This window comes from Salvelinus namaycush, chromosome 6 (assembly GCF_016432855.1).
Source record: "Salvelinus namaycush isolate Seneca chromosome 6, SaNama_1.0, whole genome shotgun sequence".
NCBI lineage: Eukaryota > Metazoa > Chordata > Actinopteri > Salmoniformes > Salmonidae > Salvelinus > Salvelinus namaycush.
Genome location: NC_052312.1, coordinates 47960930 through 47980810, shown reverse-complemented (window position 1 = coordinate 47980810; position 19881 = coordinate 47960930). Strand labels below are relative to the sequence as shown.

Genomic DNA, 19881 nt, shown 5'->3' with positions numbered 1-19881 from the left:
TTATCATATGTGGACATAGATATTGGGACCCCAGTGATGACTCCCCTCAATCTAGCATAAACACCAGGGGCATGGCTTTTCATCTTCTTTCCATTAAGCTTTTCCATTTCCAGTATCTTCTCTTGCTGAGCCGGACTACCACACAATATTTACAATCTACCATTTCCAATGAGCCGAGCTGATTTCACTTCACCTTCCTCTTTCTCTACAGCATTAGTTAGTCAGATAGGGTGTAGGTGAGACCCTGTGGTCTCATCAAACACCATCACCATTTCCACTCCAACACTTCATTACTCTTGCTTCCTACCATGGCCCTCTTTATGCTTTCTTTACTAGAAAATCCACTACTACTCTGTATCATCTTCTTCCTATGTCTTTCCACTACCGACCATTCCGGTCCTTGACCCTCGTCCTCCCGCTCCATAGCATCAGAACTGACACCCATATTGTCCTCATTCCAGCACAGCTGTTGTTTCACCAACCTTTTCTCCATTTCGTCTGCACTACTCGCCGCCATTTCCGACCTCCAACCCTCACTCACACCCCCCTTCTTCCAAAATCCTTCCAATCAGGTTCCAATGAATCGTCAGGTTTCCCCATGTAACTACTGGCAGATATAACTCAAGGGTCTTTTCTCAATTGCATTCTCCTCGTGTCCTCTCTCATCGCCCCCTTCTCAAAACCCAATGGAAGAAAGGGTCAGAGGGGCGGGACCTCTGGCTTTCTCATCCAATGGGTTTTGAGGAGGCGGCAAAGAGAGAGGACGCAAGAAGGATACAATTGAGAATCTCTCATTATCAATGTAACCGCTTACTATTATAGCAGTTCATAATATAAATGTATTGTAATATTGTATTACTGCTTATACCTGATATTGTATTATAATTACTAATCATTCCTCTTCTGTACTTTCAGAAACTAAGTTGAATTTTTTTATTTTTTTTAATCAATTGAAGCACATTTGAAGGAACCCCTGTTAATAACAATTGGCCATTTAACATAACTGGAACTGGAGTTGCTGACATCTTTCTCAGCGAACATTGACGCCAGCTTTTGTTGGACTAGCAAAATAATGTGAACGTACACTCCTTTACAAGTGAGCTTTTTAGAATTTCAAATATGGTGTATTTGATCAAGAGCAGTTGTGGTCAGAGTTCTGAAGTGGCTCACAGGGTTGGCCATTACTCATTCAGTAGCTCACTGACACGGATAGGTAAGCCAAAGCTGAATGATAGACAAACACTTGTTGGCAAAGTTCTGGAGTGGCACAGTAATCGGTTATAGTGGCATAATCTATTGGGCACATCTCCGAGTCTGTACTAGAGGAAAGATATGGTGGAGAAAAAATGAACAGAGACATGAGATAGAACAGGACGCATTGTTTGCTCATGTGACACCAAATACCATTTATTAGGGCTTTACAAAGACTACAAAATCCCTCCAGATGATTTAAATCGCTGTCTCTGTCTATTTACACGATATGTTACATACAAATGTACAAAATATAAAACATTTAAGGACAAATGTTTCAACAAAAAAGAAACTCTTCTCTCAAAGCAGTAAATGCAATGTTTTCAACTAAGATGTAATTGCAATTTTATGGTGTCACCATGACATAATGGTACACTGTTTGTGTTGTGAAAACATCTGGTTAACTAGGCAACTGATGGTGTCCTAGGGGAGCGGGGAGGAGTGACTAGATGTCTGCTGTGTTGGAGGGGAGCTATGTCTTACCGACAATCCGTGTGTGTGTGTGTGTGTGTGTGTGTCAGGCTCTAAGTTTAGATGCAGACTGATGGCGTACACCAACAATGATGCGTGCAAAAACAAAATAAAAAATACATTTGTCACAGACAAGTGATGACAACAAGAGCTTGTCCTGAGGTTGTGACAACATTTTCTGCAGAAAATGGAATCTGATAGATTTAGTTGACCAGTAGCACCTGTTATTTGGAATTGTAAATAGCACAACAGCAGGTAAATAATACCTCAGAATGGGATGACAAAAAAAATTGGATTCTACTAAAACCGGTGAATACAAGACTGAATGAAAGTATATTCAGAAATGTTACAGTGTAATGCTTTGTGAAGTGAATTTTCGCCTGTTGAATAGGGGGATGTGTCACCAAATACTAGTTCCAGAGAATACACAAAAGGGAAATCTGTGACAATGACCAGATTTGCTTTTCTTGATAAATTGAATGGTTTGCTCCTCAAATCAGTGACTTAGTGAACATTAATATACGGCGTTAAAAAAAATAATATCATACTGTACATCGTCTGCCTCCTGCATAGGCAAGACAGCCAATCACCACAAGACATACACCTGTTTCTGACAGCTTGTTGGTTTTTGCATTTCTATTTTGTATTTTTTTGCAACGTACAATAATTCTCAGCGAGTTAAAGCGTAATATAACATCAACAGGGAAGAATGCATCTCTGATTCACTGTGCAATACTTTATTATTTACACCCCCACTTTAACTGTGCAAAACCAACCCACTCATTAATGGAGGAAGGACAATCAAAATCCAAAATGGCTTCTGTCCCTACCACACGCTGTTATGTAAAAGTAAAAGTCTCCTTCAAATGTTCCCCCCTAGAAAGCTTAAAACATGCTCCTTAGGCTATAAAATCAAAAGGGTCGGGTTGTGCTCATGACAGTTCAAGTGAACCCAGCTCAACTGGGTAAAAGCAACAACTAAAAAAATGCCCACCCCTTTGAACTTTTATACAATTGGTCAGTTCTACTTGCAAATACAGTATAACAGCCATTATGCTTGTACAATATTACTGTCAGAAACAAAAGTGGATGGTTTTGGGCAACATACTTTTTGACAGGATTTGTGAGATATTTTGGCCTAAAAGTAGTTATAAAACTCTCCTTTAAGATTAAAGCACCCACTGAGACGATATGGGACCACTTCATTTGAATGGTTGTGTGTCAGGAAGTGTGTGTTCCTGTCAATCTCCTATCCACTCAGGATGGTCAGCAGGGAGCCAAAGGCTGAAGTAATACACCCCCTGTCTCAGAGCTTTGCATTGAGAAAGCACCAATATCAGGCTTGTACTGTTCTTGACCTGGCCCTTGGATTGAAGGAGCCATCACTCCCTTCATCACCCATCTGTTGGTATAGTGCTGTTGATCTTTTAAGGAAAGGGTGAACAACTGGTCTGCTAGTGTGAAAAACCTAAAAGGACTCTGTGGATGTGGACGGACACGTCGCAGTGCACTTGGCAGTAAATCAAACGGTAACATTGGCACTGCCCATTGTTTCACAGTAGCAGTTGGTTGGACGACACACAATGCTCTTGTTGTGCTTGTTGGCGAGTGGTGTATGGAGGGTCTTGGCATTGCCTGTAAACTAGGGACAGGTTTGAGCACGGGACCAGCACCATGTGGCTCGTCTGAGGTCAGGGTTTGACGGGAGGGATACGTGCCTTTTTTTGTTCAGCACCTTAGTAAACGAAACCAGAATTTGGCCCTTGTAAACATCCGTAGTTAATACAACAACTGTGAATCAACATAAATAAAACTATAATGTCAATTCCAGTTTTATGGTGTAGAACCACAGACATAATTGTCTCTCACTGTATACGTGCAGCCTGCATTTTGGGATGCCACATCCAGTGGAGAAATGGAGGACTGTGTCTCAACCACCATACACAAAAATCTACTCCATTTTGTCAGAGGGCTTACTCCCCCCGACCCCGCTAACAGACATCTCCTGACTACACACATCTCTCTGTCTTATGTGTGGGGTGCCTGGAAGTGTTCGAGCCGCCACGTCTCGCTGACGCTACGCTGAAAAACGCTTCGCTCCATCACTCCATCTGAGGTCTCCTCTCCGAGCTCTCGTCTAGAGCGCCGACTCCAGCGACGAGTCCAGCTGGTCGTCATGGTGACTGGCGCTGTCGCTGTCGCAGCTCTGCGCGCTGGAGTAGTTGGCCGCCTCCTGCAGCCTCATTAGCATGTTCATCTGGAAAACACAGAAAACAAACAACCAATAAAAAGAGTGGTAAACAAAAATAGAGCCAACACCACATTGATATTCAGAGTCCACTATCACAACTACAAGGTCTTAGACTGGGTATTATCATTAAGGTGACATTGCAGTGGTCCTTTATCAGAGATAGACACCAGGGGGCCCGAGTGTCAGTTGCTTCTTCCACTTGCATCGTGCTTAATTGCACACAAGTGCACACACCTGGTTCCTCAGGTCTACATCAGACGTGGTTTTAAAAGAAAGATGAAAACCAGCCGATCCTCAAGGCCCTGAGGAACGGAGAGGCCCATTCCTACCATATATGGAAAGCACCGGGCACAGCGGTCTTCATTTTCCCTGTAATGGTCCTGGTGGGCCTATAGGGAGGCGAGCGGCCAGGGCTGGGCAGCTCTGTGCAGGCCTCCTCTGATGATTACACAGTAATGTGTTGAGGATTAAGTGGCCAACAGAGAAAGCCCATTCCTATTCAACTCCCCAGGAATCGCCTGCCACACGGTTTATCACGACGCACAAAGTGGAATTAAGTGTAGTCATCCGAATAACGAGCTGCTGACATTTCAGAGCTTAATGGGTTGTGTGTGTGTGTGTGTGTGTGTGGGGGGGGGGGGGGGTTGTGTGTTTAAATCCCCCTTTGTCTTTTCTTCTTTCAAAAGACAAGGTCATCTGCGGTCACGTTTGTTATTGGTATCCTTGGAAACTAGCTTCCACCTTATGTCTCTTTTTTTATTGTTTATTATTATTATGTCCAACAACATGGTCTCCTTCATGTTACTTCACTTAGCTTCAGGAAACGTAAAACTCTTAGCAAACTCTTTTCATATGACTCTATTTTACATATCACAGTACAAATAAAACGGTCATTAAAATCAGCATTCAGAGTTAGAATCAGCTATCAGTTAGAACATGCCTGTGATTTCAGTCTTCATCGTGTTTTACATTTTTTTTATTCAAGCTTTATTTAACTAGGCAAATCAGTTGAGAACAATGACGGCCTAGGAACAGTGGGTTAACTGCCTTGTTCAGGGGCAGAACGACAGATTTTTACCTTATCAGCTCGGGGATTCAATCTAGCAACCTTTCGGTTACTGGCCCAACTCTCTAACCACTAGGCTACCTGCCGCCCTGAATCATTGTGTTGTGCTAGCTCTCTAACCAATGTGTCTATATTTTCTGGACCACTGAAGTGGCCCCCCCTTGGGTTGGCTATACTCGGCCTTGTCTCAGGATGGTAAGTTGGTGGTTGAAGATATCCCTCTAGTGGTGTGGGGGCTGTGCTTTGGCAAAGTGGGTGGGGTTATATCCTGCCTGTTTGGCCCTGTCCGGGAGTATCATCGGATGCGGCCACAGTGTCTCCTGACCCCTCCTGTCTCAGCCTCCAGTATTTATGCTGCAGTAGTTTATGTCGGGAGGCTACGTGTCTGTTATATCTGGAGTACTTCTCCTGTCTTATCCGGTGTCCTGTGTGAATTTAAGTATGCTCTCTCTAATTCTCTCTTTCTCTCTTTCTTTCTTTCTCTCTCTCGGAGGACCTGAGCCCTAGGACCATGACTCAGGACTACCTGGCATGATGACTCCTTGCTGTCCCCAGTCCACCTGGCCGTGCTGCTGCTCCAGTTTCAACTGTTCTGCCTGCGGCTATGGAACCCTGACCTGTTCACAGGACGTGCTACCTGTCCCAGACCTGCTGTTTTCAACTCTCTAGAGACAGCAGGAGCGGTAGAGATACTCTTAATGATCAGCTATGAAAAGCCAACTGACATTTACTCCTGAGGTGCTGACTTGTTCCACCCTCGACAACTACTGTGATTATTATTATTTGACCATGCTGGTCATTTATGAACATTTGAACATCTTGGCCATGTTCTGTTATAATCTCCACTCGGCACAGCCAGAAGAGGACTGGCCACCCCTCATAGCCTGGTTCCTCTCTAGGTTTCTTCCTAGGTTTTGGCATTTCTAGGGAGTTTTTCCTAGCCACCGTGCTTCTACACCTGCATTGCTTGCTGTTTGGGGTTTTAGGCTGGGTTTCTGTACAGCACTTTGAGATATCAGCTGATGTAAGAAGGGCTATATAAATACATTTGATTTGATTTGCTCAGTCCTAGGACTATAAAACTGAAGTGCTGATAGAAGGGCTCAGGGCGGAAACTTAATTCAATAATGTTCAATAATGTTTAACGATGCTACGAAACATGATAGAAGGAAATTAAGTAATTGGACAGGAAAAGGTGCAACACTCGCTCACCATGAGAGTGAAATCCCCATACTGGACCTTCTTTCAGCATTTCAGGGCTTTGTTTTAATTTCTCCTTACCAGTGGGTCTCCTTCCGTGTCACTCTGTGACACTTGTTTGGAGGAGGCGCCCTCTTTGGAGGAGCTGTAGCCGTCATAGCCCACGTCCTCTGGCCGTAACTGGAGCAGGGCCTGGCTGTCATGCTGCAAGGAGGCAGATCTCCAGGGGTAGGTGTCCTTCACCCACTTAGACGGGTCCTCCCACGCCGCCCTCTTGCCGTACAGCTGTAATGGTGGCCACAAAACGAGAAACGAGTTAAGCGAAAGGAGAAATCATAGATGCTGATGACAGGGGCAACTTCACCCTACACCGGTACCCCTCTACTTTGTGTCCTTTGACCTCTGTCTGTACCCACCTGGAGCCCTTCTCTAACGGCTTCCAGCAGGTAAGGCACCAGGGAGTAGTTCCATAGGTCAGTGAACCACACCCGCGAGCCATCTGCATCCATGGGGCAGGACAGGAAGAGCCTGGGACCTGTAGGCAGAACACAACACATTCAGTGTGTTTTGTGGGATCAGAGACAATTAATGCTTGATTGGAAAATGTGGTCAGAGGCGCAGTACGGATGGTGTGACGCAGAGGCCAAATTGAGCTCTGTACCGCATCGCCGTGTGCCTCTCAAATTTTGTAACAATGCGGAGGGCTCAGTATAGCTCCGCATTGACATGATTTGTTGACGGTAGGTGGCAGCGGGAGGTCCGGTATAAACACAAATTCACTTCCTTGACAACTTCTAACAGCTCTGTGCTGCTCAGTGAAGTGCAAGAAGTATGAATGCCCTGACTTCTGCAGAGCCCCTATCACCGTAAATGCTGCATGGCCGCCAATGCAGACGTCTGATTGACCATGTAGCGCCTTTCAGTTTGAGCACATAGCCAAAGTCACAACACCAAAATACACTTATTAAGTGTCATGTGTGCAATGTTCAAACGATCATTTAGAAATATGTGAACTCAGTGTGTGTGTGGGCATGCGTGCGTGCATTGTCTAACCGATGGTGACGTCTGAGGAGCTGTGAGCCTCCAGGAAGCCGTTGAGGTGCTGCCACGTCTTGGGAATCCAGTCGATGACCTTGATGAGGTCATTGCTGCGCATGTTCCTGTTGATCTCTGTCTCGATCAGCTTCCTGCGCAGAAATCGTCCCAGGAAACCCTTGACCGGCTCCGTGTGGTTGGCACACAGCACCCACCTGGAGACGGGGGGAAAGGATGACGAGACAACATGCATGACATCACACTCTATGGAGCAGCTGTGATGGAATTGGAGGCTACACCGCTACATGATTCCGGTAGACCTGTAATGATTGGATGTGGTGGTTATTCTAATCAGCCTATAGAAAGAAAAGATGAAGCATCAAGTTTCTTATACCTAGGTCCAATTCTTTCAGATCAGTGACTAGAGAATGGCACTAGAGGTCGATTTGGAATTCAGCATTAGGGAAATTCCACGCAAGTTTGGCCCAAGGATAAGGGCCGTTTGGGGGATGGATGTTTGGCATATATTTTAAATCTGTATCCCAAATAAAGCCCCATTGGTGATAACTGCTCTGTTGTCAGTTGTCATAATAAAGATGACTGCTTGTTCTGAGGCTTGCACTCTGGTTTGATCATTCCATATTGTAATTCCGACTCATAGTCAGGAAGACCAGTATCAGCGTGGAGGTTGTGCAACATTTGGCCTCATGGCATTTTATGAAATGCTGGGCTGTTTCCTGTACCTTCCATGGTGACAGTGTGATGAAAATGTTAATCAATGAATGTCAGTGTGATTTTGCATGCACCCAATGACAAATATATCTGTTGCCACATTAGTCATGTAATTATCTTCTCAAATATGTCACGTAAAAAATTACCAGGTGTGTAAGGCCTAAAATTATATCAGGTCAAATTAGCAAAGCTAATTAGCCAAGTTTAAGATGCACTATGCATAAATCACTCCGCCATTGCCTGTTTAGAAAAATTCTAATAGTTAACCTAATTTCAGTTTATGTAACAAAACCAGCAAGTATAGTGTAGAGAATCATTGTATCATCTAAACCGCTGTGAAATATTTTCCATAACCAAAAATATTGTATTGTCAGCTGTTTGAAGCTGGTGTACAAAACCAATGTTAAAGACGCAAAAACTAAACTTAACTGGAAGCATAGAAATAGCTCATATAGAACTTACTTTCAATTAGAATGACAGATCTATAATACATATTTCTATGTGAATTTTGTCAAGTCGCCCAAAAAGTTAAATTTTGCAGCTTAATTACTGTGCCCCCCCCCCCCATTTTTTTCTTCTACTTTCTAATCTGTAATATCTGAAGTTGACTGACTTCATGGTTTGAAAGACATCCACACAACTATTTTGTGGCAGTAGGCCTGGTGGTGGTATTATTGTTTCTACTAGTGGAAGCAGGAATGAAATGCTGATGAAATACTGTACATAATCACAATGTTCTTATTGGTAGTTTTACTATTGACTATTGATTCATTTTTAATTGAGTTACCATTTTTTATATTTTTTATAGTCGTCCTTTTTAAAATAATACAGCACATCTTATTGTTGAAAAAGGCCCCGAGCCAAACTGGGAAGAATATTCTCAGATTTTGATCCTACCTGTGTCCGATGTAAAACAGAACCAGCCACACTGTATCATATGTTTTGGGGCTGTCATAAACTGTCAGGTTTCTGGGAATTAATATTTAAATGTTTCTCTGATATATATGACACTGTTATAGATCCATCTCCCCTTACATCCCTTTTTGGAGTACTGCCCATAGGTACCCCCCTGTCAAGAATCCAGTTGGACACTGTTGCTTATACAACTCTTTTAGCTAGACGGCTAATACTACAGAACTGGAAGATGGCAGCTCCCCCATCTTATAAATATTGGGTGCGAGATGTGTTGTGCTCTCAGAAACTAGAAAAAATGTAATTCAATACACGTGGGAACCCCAAACTGTTTAATGAGGCTTGGGCTCCATTCCGGTCTTACTTTAAACAGTCCATCCTTTAATGGCATTCATATTAAAACAAAAATAAGTCTGTATTTGACTCCCCTGTGAATTAAGGGCTGGATGAGCATTTCTTTGTGTTTTTTTTTTTTGGGGGGGGGGGCCATTAAGGTTGATGTGCCTGTTGATTCTTATTGAATGTGACCTGCCTTGTTCATCTTGCCCCGTCAGAGACTAAAATGTGAGCTTGTTTTGCCCTGTTTTTAATTTTTTAATTTTGTTCACGCTTACATAATTATATATATATATTTTTTAAAGCATTGTAAAAAAAATTAAAAAAATTGTCCAGTGGATGGTTGGGTGGTTGCATTTCTCCACCCCTATTCTTTGTCTGTTTACAGGAACAATGGTGAGGTGTCTGCTCTGTCCCTGTACTACAGATGGCCCTGGTAGCCTTCTGCCCGGTGTGTTCAACTTGTCCAAAGTACGGTATCTTTAAAGCTATTATTTTTTATTTGTATTTTTTCTAGTTGAGTATATTATTTATGTTGTCTTGTGTGTAAAACTGAATAAACAGAGTTAAAAAAAAGAAGAAAAAAGCCCCAAAATAATGTTAGTTTGCAAAATCTGCTTGAATATGTTGTCTGTACAGGAAAAACAATATGTTCAAAGCAAAGAGCAAATTAAGCTTTTGAATCCTGGTTTGAGTGTTGGTGAAGACATACCTGAAATTGTGGTGAAGCTCAAGGTTGGGAGAGGAAGACACTCCCTGGTTCATGGTTCCAATTACATACGGGCTGCAGACAAGACAGAACAATTATACTGAGGACAGTGCAGTTACGTACCAGGGCCAGGCAATAAAGATATTTACCTTTCCTTTCACAACAGTGATTGCGCTTATCAGGGAACAGTAGGTAAACTATCTTGAATAGAATACGAATTGCATCATCTTGTAATGAGTAAAGCTAGAAATGGTTGTTGGTACAGAATCCCAGTGTTCACATTAACTTTTAACTGTTGCATTTGAGTTAAACACAATCATCATCATCACCCCCATCATCATCATCATCATCATCAAAACCACCATCCTATAGCGGCTAGACTTGCTTCCTGTGCCGGTGGAGCTATACTCACCATTTGTGGTACTTGTAGTTGAGGAATCCGTTGAAGATGTCGCTGAGTGAGCCGATGTGGTGGAGGTTGTCCAGTATGACCACGGTGGGCAGCTCCGTCTCGCTGTCCTCAGAGATGCACTGCTCTGCCAGGCTGGATAGGTACTGACGCAGGTCCTGCCCAGAAACAACACACAGTGAGCTTAAAGATGTGGCCATTATTCATAAAGTGAGTGTTACTTTGTCTTTGAAATAGGACCACTGTCCTTAATATACTGTATAGTGCCAAACGAGGCGATTTATAGACAAATATGCCGACTCCTTAGCGACTAGCTCCTTAATACTCTTGGCTGAGCGTTTTCTTACCTTGCTGGATTTCTGGTCCACGTTGAAGCTAGCCAAGTTGCTCTCCGTGACCTTTCGACCAGACTTGGTGACAATGAACTCTGCCAGCTTGCTGGCCAGGAAGGACTTCCCGGTGCCGCTGGGGCCAGAGAGGATGATGCGGCGATGCTCCATGAGCAGGTTGAGGTATCTCTGGATGATGGGCTTGGGGATGAGGGTGTCAAATACCAGGCTGTCTATGCTGTTCTCCTTCACACCTGCAGGAGGAGAGACGTGATTGTCTGATGATACTAGGTGCTAATAATACAGGATATTATCATGTTAACGGTATATAACGGTACATAGCCTCTCACAACCTGTGTTAGACTGAATAGAATTCATGCCACTCTAAAACGAATGGAATGAATTGAGTTCATTCACTCAGGTAATAGCCCATAAAATATCATAATTAAATGCAGTGCGACTGTGCGATGGCTAATAAATGATGTTAACATAAAATAAATCATGAGAAATGGGAAGAGTTGATTATTGTTTATGGTGCAACTCTTTGGGACGTCAGGTGGCGTATGTGTCAAGCGTCTCAGAGTAGGAGCGTTGATTTAGGATCAGCAGAGTAACTATAATTCAGCTTCAATAACTTCAGAGTAACTATAATTCAGTTTCAATAACTGCAGAGTAACTATAATTCAGCTTCAATGACTGCAGAGTAACTATAATTCAGTTTCAATAACTTCAGAGTAACTATAATTCAGCTTCAATGACTGCAGAGTAACTATAATTCAGCTTCAATAACTTCAGAGTAACTATAATTCAGCTTCAAGGACTGCAGAGTAACTATAATTCAGCTTCAATGACTGCAGAGTAACTATAATTCAGTTTCAATGACTGCAGAGTAACTATAATTCAGCTTCAATGACTGCAGAGTAACTATAATTCAGCTTCAATGACTGCAGAGTAACTATAATTCAGCTTCAATGACTGCAGAGTAACTATAATTCAGCTTCAATGACTGCAGAGTAACTATAATTCAGCTTCAATGACTGCAGAGTAACTATAATTCAGCTTCAATGACTGCAGAGTAACTATAATTCAGTTTCAATGACTGCAGAGTAACTATAATTCAGTTTCAATGACTGCAGAGTAACTATAACTCAGCTTCAATGACTGCAGAGTAACTATAATTCAGCTTCAATGACTGCAGAGTAACTATAATTGACTGTTGATGGGAGTTTGGACACTACTCCTCCAGTGAAAACACAACTGTAATGCAGAGTGCTGACACAGGATTCAATGGCACCTAGTTCAGGCCTGGCCCTCTACATTTTCCTGCTGATGGCCACTGTTGTGACTATGGGAGAGAAGCGGCCATTATGACCACAGGAATATAGCAGCCAGCATGCGAGTGAAATAAAGGAAGTGTTATCTACTTTTTTTTTTAGCTCTGGTGAATAAAAATGGAAGCCGATGTTAGTCCATTTAAAACACCTCCTTTGCCCCTTCAGGAGCAAAACATTGACTGAAGTGTCCGAAGTGCTTTTCAAAGTGCATGAGGGTATTGTCATGTCAGGATGAAGAAGCTTTTGGAAATTCTATTTAAACCTTCTGGGGTTCCATTTTGTCATGTTTGGAAATGTGCCATCCTATAGGTAGGGCCGTGGGTTGTTCCTGGTCAGGTCTCATGGTCAAGACTCAAGGCCCTTCCTCTATATCTGTGCTATTTTGATTTAATAAGCTTTATTATCCCACCAGAGGGAAATGTGTTTGGTCATGTCCTTAAAAGGATGTAGGACGTACAGTAATACATAAAACACACAACAATAGAAACAGTGAAATGCATCATGCCGTTAGTCTGGGCCATCCTAGTACCTTTGAGGTTGACGCTGATGACGTTGTTGTCCCCCACCAGGTAGCCACAGGGCAGCATTTCAGGCAGTTCAGAGGCGTGGGCCCGCACCACATCCCCCATCCTATAGCTGACTATACTGTCTGAGTTCAGCCCCAGACTGGTCAGTGGGTCCACCCGGAACACGTACTCCTGGAGGGGAAATGGCCAAATAGAATTCTAAGATAAAGACACATTCTATCTAATATCTCAGTGTTTATCCATGTGTTTCCACAACAATCCATGTGTTTCTGTCAATCATACAGATGAAGAACCATATATCATGAGCTTTTTCTGACACAAAAAATGTAGTGCTTCATATTTGGTTTTCATCTGTAGGATTCAGTCAGTGACTGATCATATGGTGAGCAGGGGGAAGGAGGTTTTACCTTGAATAATCGTCTGATTACTCCATCTAGCACATCCCACTTGGTCTTTCCGCTCACGCCGATGGAACCAATGAGGTACTCCTGGCTTTGCATACCCTGAGTGTACGATAGGGAATTAGAAAATGTCGCATGTCAGAGACTTGAATGAAAATAAGTTACAAAATTGTTGTACCAAACAGTGACTTGGACTGAAATAGGTGCCAGTGTTTATTTTGGTTGCCGGTACTGTTTATATTAAGGTGCAGGAGCTCCAAAATTCTTTTGATATAAGATTTTATAAGAGGAACAGAAAAACTAAGGTCCCGGTACTCGGCTCCGGTGAGCTCCTGCCCAAGTCAAGCGCTGGTACCGAAGCATCTGATTATACGACAGCGTAAGATTCTCACATTGTTATTCTAGGCACCATATCTCATTAGTTACCTTGGTCTTATTGGAGCCACTGTTGATTGTGACCACAATGCGGACACTGCGCCCCTCTTTGCGTAGATTGCCCTCATAACCATCGTCCAGGAGAATATCTGTGGGCACAAACACAACTATCTATCAAGAGAGGAAACAATCTTGGGGAAAAACATCTCTGTAATAAAAGCGTCTGAAAAATAGAGAAGTAAAAACCACAGAGCCTAAATGTAATATAGAGCGGTCCTCCTGTAATATAGAGCGGTCCTCCTGTAATATAGAGCGGTCCTCCTGTAATATAGAGCGGTCCTCCTGTAATATAGAGCGGTCCTCCTGTAATATAGAGCGGTCCTCCTGTAATATAGAGCGGTCCTCCTGTAATATAGAGCGGTCCTCCTGTAATGTAGAGCGGTCCTCCTGTAATATAGAGCGGTCCTCCTGTAATATAGAGCGGTCCTCCTGCCTGTTTGAAAGACACGGTTGTCAGGCTAAAAAAGTTACATTGCTAGGAGCTCCAGATATTAATTATAAACATTCTATTTTCCTCTCTCTCTGCTTTATTTACATTGAACTGGGGAGGAAGGGGAACTACTTTGTATTCGGCTGGCTTGCTGGCACGCAGGCTCTGTGCAGGGGTGATAAGGGCCCTCTGCCACTCGTCTTCCCACGCGCTGCTGCTCCCAACTCATCCCCCCATCAATTAAACAGCCCCAAAGTCCTCCGAGAGTGTTCTATTTTAATTACAGGACAGACGAGGAGACCAAAGGAGGACCGAACAGCACTCCACTCATCGACGAGGACAAGGCCGGAGTCGGAGAAGAGGAGCATACAAGGTTTAATTAGTCTCTCTCTCTCTCACACACACACACCACACCACACCACAACACAACACACACACACTCGCCTCTCCGAGGAGTTCTGTTCTGACGTCTGCTTGATTGATGCAGATGTTACTTCAACTTGAGAAACTCTACTTGGACAAACGTGCTGTGGTGATTCACCTTCATCCAAAAGGATTAGCACATTGTCTTCAAACTGGCCGAACAGCGTGTTGGGTAACAGTAAAGATAGGACAACGCAGCGTGTTGGGTAACAGTAAAGATAGGGCAACGCAGCGTGTTGGGTAACAGTAAAAATAGGGCAACGCAGCGTGTTGGGTAACAGTAAAGATAGGACAACGCCGCGTGTTGGGTAACAGTAAAGATAGGGCAACGCAGCGTGTTGGGTAACAGTAAAGCTAGGACAACGCAACGTGTTGGGTAACAGTAAAGATAGGGCAACGCAGCGTGTTGGGTAACAGTAAAGGTAGGACAACGCAGCGTGTTGGGTAACAGTAAAAATAGGGCAACGCAGCGTGTTGGGTAACAGTAAAGATAGGTCAACACAGCGTGTTGGGTAACAGTAAAGATAGGGCAACGCAGCATGTTGGGTAACAGTAAAGATAGGGCAACGCAGCGTGTTGGGTAACAGTAAAGATAGGGCAACGCAGCGTGTTGGGTAACAGTAAAGATAGGACAACGCAGCGTGTTGGGTAACAGTAAAGATAGATCAACGCAGCGTGTTGGGTAACAGTAAAGACAGGGCAACGCAGCGTGTTGGGTAACAGTAAAGATAGATCAACGCAGCGTGTTGGGTAACAGTAAAGATAGGGCAACGCAGCGTGTTGGGTAACAGTAAAGATAGGGCAACGCAGCGTGTTGGGTAACAGTAAAGATAGGGCAACGCAGCGTGTTGGGTAACAGTAAAGATATATCAACGCAGGTTGTAGGGTAACAGTAAAGATAGGGCAACGCAGCGTGTTGGGTAACAGTAAAGATAGGACAACGCACCTTGTTGGGTAACAGTAAAGATAGGACAACGCAGCGTGTTGGGTAACAGTAAAGATAGGTCAACACAGCGTGTTGGTAACAGTAAAGATAGGACAACGCAGCGTGTTGGGTAACAGTAAAGATAGGACAACGCAGCGTGTTGGGTAACAGTAAAGATAGGTCAACACAGCGTGTTGGTAACAGTAAAGATAGGACAACGCAGCGTGTTGGGTAACAGTAAAGATAGGACAACGCAGCGTGTTGGGTAACAGTAAAGATAGGGCAACGCAGCGTGTTGGGTAACAGTAAAGATAGGACAACGCAGCGTGTTGGGTAACAGTAAAGATAGGACAACGCAGCGTGTTGGGTAACAGTAAAGATAGGGCAACGCAGCGTGTTGGGTAACAGTAAAGATAGGACAACGCAGCGTGTTGGGTAACAGTAAAGATAGGACAACGCAGCGTGTTGGGTAACAGTAAAGATAGGTCAACGCAGCGTGTTGGGTAACAGTAAAGATAGGTCAACACAGCGTGTTGGGTAACAGTAAAGATAGGGCAACGCAGCGTGTTGGTAACAGTAAAGATAGGGCAACGCAGCGTGTTGGGTAACAGTAAAGATAGGGCAACGCAGCGTGTTGGGTAACAGTAAAGATAGGACAACGCAGCGTGTTGGGTAACAGTAAAGATAGGACAACGCAGCGTGTTGGGTAACAGTAAAGATAGGGCAACGCAGCGTGTTGGGTAACAGTAAAGATAGGTCAACGCAGCGTGTTGGGTAACAGTAAAGATAGGTCAACACAGCGTGTTGGGTAACAGTAAAGATAGGACAACGCAGCGTGTTGGTAACAGTAAAGATAGGGCAACGCAGCGTGTTGGGTAACAGTAAAGATAGGGCAACGCAGCGTGTTGGGTAACAGTAAAGAGTCTCAAACAATCCCCTGTGTGACACACTACAGCTCAACTCCCTAAGAACAACTCCCTATCCTAAATGACTGGTCTCAAATATACATGTAAACTGTTCCACTAAATCATCATCCAGGAGAATATAATGTAAACTGTTCCACTAAATCATCATCCAGGAGAATATAATGTAAACTGTTCTACTGAATCATCATCCAGGAGAATATAATGTAAACTGTTCTACTAAATCATCATCCAGGAGAATATAATATAAACTGTTCTACTGAATCATCATCCAGGAGAATATAATGTAAACTGTTCTACTGAATCATCATCAAGGAGAATATAATGTAAACTGTTCTTCTAAATCATCATCCAGGAGAATATAATATAAACTGTTCTACTAAATCATCATCCAGGAGAATATAATGTAAACTGTTCTACTGAATCATCATCCAGGAGAATATAATGTAAACTGTTCTTCTAAATCATCATCCAGGAGAATATAATATAAACTGTTCTACTAAATCATCATCCAGGAGAATATAATGTAAACTGTTCTACTGAATCATCATCCAGGAGAATACAATGTAAACTGTTCAACTAAATCATCATCCAGGAGAATACAATGTAAACTGTTCTACTAAATCATCATCCAGGAGAATATAATGTAAACTGTTCTACTGAATCATCATCCAGGAGAATATAAACTGTTCAACTAAATCATCATCCAGGAGAATATAATGTAAACTGTTCTACTGAGTTGTAGAGTCACGGAGCTGTGGTGAATCACCTGACATGATGGTGTCTGTCATGTTGTAGAGTCACGGGGCTGTGGTGAATCACCTGACATGATGGTGTCTGTCATGTTGTAGAGTCACGGAGCTGTGGTGAATCACCTGACATGATGGTGTCTGTCATGTAGAGTCACGGGGCTGTGGTGAATCACCTGACATGATGGTGTCTGTCATGTAGAGTCACGGGGCTGTGGTGAATCACCTGACATGATGGCGTCTGTCATGTAGAGTCACGGGGCTGTGGTGAATCACCTGACATGATGGTGTCTGTCATGATGTAGAGTCACGGGGCTGTGGTGGGTCACCTGACATGATGGTGTCTGTCATGATGTAGAGTCACGGGGCTGTGGTGAATCACCTGACATGATGGTGTCTGTCATGTTGTAGAGTCACGGGGCTGTGGTGGGTCACCTGACATGATGGTGTCTGTCATGTTGTAGAGTCACGGGGCTGTGGTGAATCACCTGACATGATGGTGTCTGTCATGTTGTAGAGTCACGGGGCTGTGGTGGGTCACCTGACATGATGGTGTCTGTCATGATGTAGAGTCACAGGGCTGTGGTGAATCACCTGACATGATGGTGTCTGTCATGATGTAGAGTCACGGAGCTGTGGTGAATCACCTGACATGATGGTGTCTGTCATGTAGAGTCACGGAGCTGTGGTGAATCACCTGACATGATGGTGTCTGTCATGTTGTAGAGTCACGGGGCTGTGGTGAATCACCTGACATGATGGTGTCTGTCATGATGTAGAGTCACGGGGCTGTGGTGGGTCACCTGACATGATGGTGTCTGTCATGATATAGAGTCACAGGGCTGTGGTGAATCACCTGACATGATGGTGTCTGTCATGTTGTAGAGTCACGGGGCTGTGGTGGGTCACCTGACATGATGGTGTCTGTCATGTTGTAGAGTCACGGGGCTGTGGTGAATCACCTGACATGATGGTGTCTGTCATGATGTAGAGTCACGGGGCTGTGGTGAATCACCTGACATGATGGTGTCTGTCATGTTGTAGAGTCACGGGGCTGTGGTGAATCACCTGACATGATGGTGTCTGTCATGATGTAGAGTCACGGGGCTGTGGTGAATCACCTGACATGATGGTGTCTGTCATGATGTAGAGTCACGGGGCTGTGGTGAATCACCTGACATGATGGTGTCTGTCATGTTGTAGAGTCACGGGGCTGTGGTGAATCACCTGACATGATGGTGTCTGTCATGTTGTAGAGTCATGGGGCTGTGGTGAATCACCTGACATGATGGTGTCTGTCATGTTGTAGAGTCACGGGGCTGTGGTGGGTCACCTGACATGATGGTGTCTGTCATGTTGTAGAGTCACGGGGCTGTGGTGAATCACCTGACATGATGGTGTCTGTCATGATGTAGAGTCACGGGGCTGTGGTGGGTCACCTGACATGATGGTGTCTGTCATGTAGAGTCACGGGGCTGTGGTGAATCACCTGACATGATGGTGTCTGTCATGTTGTAGAGTCACGGGGCTGTGGTGAATCACCTGACATGATGGTGTCTGTCATGATGTAGAGTCACGGGGCTGTGGTGAATCACCTGACATGATGGTGTCTGTCATGTTGTAGAGTCACTGGGCTGTGGTGAATCACCTGACATGATGGTGTCTGTCATGTTGTAGAGTCACGGAGCTGTGGTGAATCACCTGACATGATGGTGTCTGTCATGTTGTAGAGTCATGGGGCTGTGGTGAATCACCTGACATGATGGTGTCTGTCATGTTGTAGAGTCACGGAGCTGTGGTGAATCACCTGACATGATGGTGTCTGTCATGTTGTAGAGTCACGGAGCTGTGGTGAATCACCTGACATGATGGTGTCTGTCATGATGTAGAGTCACAGGGCTGTGGTGAATCACCTGACATGATGGTGTCTGTCATGTTGTAGAGTCACGGAGCTGTGGTGAATCACCTGACATGATGGTGTCTGTCATGTTGTAGAGTCATGGGGCTGTGGTGAATCACCTGACATGATGGTGTCTGTCATGTTGTAGAGTCACGGGGCTGTGGTGAATCACCTGACATGATGGTGTCTGTCATGATGTAGAGTCACAGGGCTGTGGTGAATCACCTGACATGATGGTGTCTGTCATGTTGTAGAGTCACGGAGCTGTGGTGAATCACCTGACATGATGGTGTCTGTCATGATGTAGAGTCACAGGGCTGTGGTGAATCACCTGACATGATGGTGTCTGTCATGATATAGAGTCACAGGGCTGTGGTGAATCACCTGACATGATGGTGTCTGTCATGATGTAGAGTCACGGGGCTGTGGTGAATCACCTGACATGATGGTGTCTGTCATGTTGTAGAGTCACGGAGCTGTGGTGAATCACCTGACATGATGGTGTCTGTCATGTTGTAGAGTCACGGAGCTGTGGTGAATCACCTGACATGATGGTGTCTGTCATGATGTAGAGTCACGGGGCTGTGGTGAATCACCTGACATGATGGTGTCTGTCATGATGTAGAGTCACGGGGCTGTGGTGAATCACCTGACATGATGGTGTCTGTCATGATGTAGAGTCACGGAGCTGTGGTGAATCACCTGACATGATGGTGTCTGTCATGATGTAGAGTCACGGGGCTGTGGTGAATCACCTGACATGATGGTGTCTGTCATGTAGAGTCACGGAGCTGTGGTGAATCACCTGACATGATGGTGTCTGTCATGTTGTAGAGTCACGGAGCTGTGGTGGGTCACCTGACATGATGGTGTCTGTCATGATGTAGAGTCACAGGGCTGTGGTGAATCACCTGACATGATGGTGTCTGTCATGATATAGAGTCACAGGGCTGTGGTGAATCACCTGACATGATGGTGTCTGTCATGTTGTAGATTCACGGGGTTGTGGTGGGTCACCTGACATGATGGTGTCTGTCATGATGTAGAGTCACAGGGCTGTGGTGAATCACCTGACATGATGGTGTCTGTCATGTTGTAGAGTCACGGGGTTGTGGTGGGTCACCTGACATGAT

The 19881-nt window shown here is 44.3% G+C and overlaps 1 protein-coding gene across 1 annotated transcript in view; it reads right to left on the bottom strand.

Moving 5' to 3' along the window:
- Nucleotides 1-1381: 1381 nt before the first annotated feature.
- Nucleotides 1382-19881, bottom strand: part of LOC120049162 (neuron navigator 3-like) — a gene marked incomplete at its 5' end in the record, with an annotated part of 93929 nt that continues 75429 nt past the window's right edge. The window contains 10 exons of the mRNA XM_038995389.1: nucleotides 1382-3979; nucleotides 6321-6524; nucleotides 6656-6774; nucleotides 7293-7489; nucleotides 9967-10038; nucleotides 10376-10530; nucleotides 10720-10955; nucleotides 12565-12733; nucleotides 12970-13065; nucleotides 13390-13487. Coding sequence (XP_038851317.1) covers nucleotides 3860-3979; nucleotides 6321-6524; nucleotides 6656-6774; nucleotides 7293-7489; nucleotides 9967-10038; nucleotides 10376-10530; nucleotides 10720-10955; nucleotides 12565-12733; nucleotides 12970-13065; nucleotides 13390-13487 — 1466 coding nt within the window. The remainder of the gene's footprint in view (nucleotides 3980-6320; nucleotides 6525-6655; nucleotides 6775-7292; nucleotides 7490-9966; nucleotides 10039-10375; nucleotides 10531-10719; nucleotides 10956-12564; nucleotides 12734-12969; nucleotides 13066-13389; nucleotides 13488-19881) is intronic.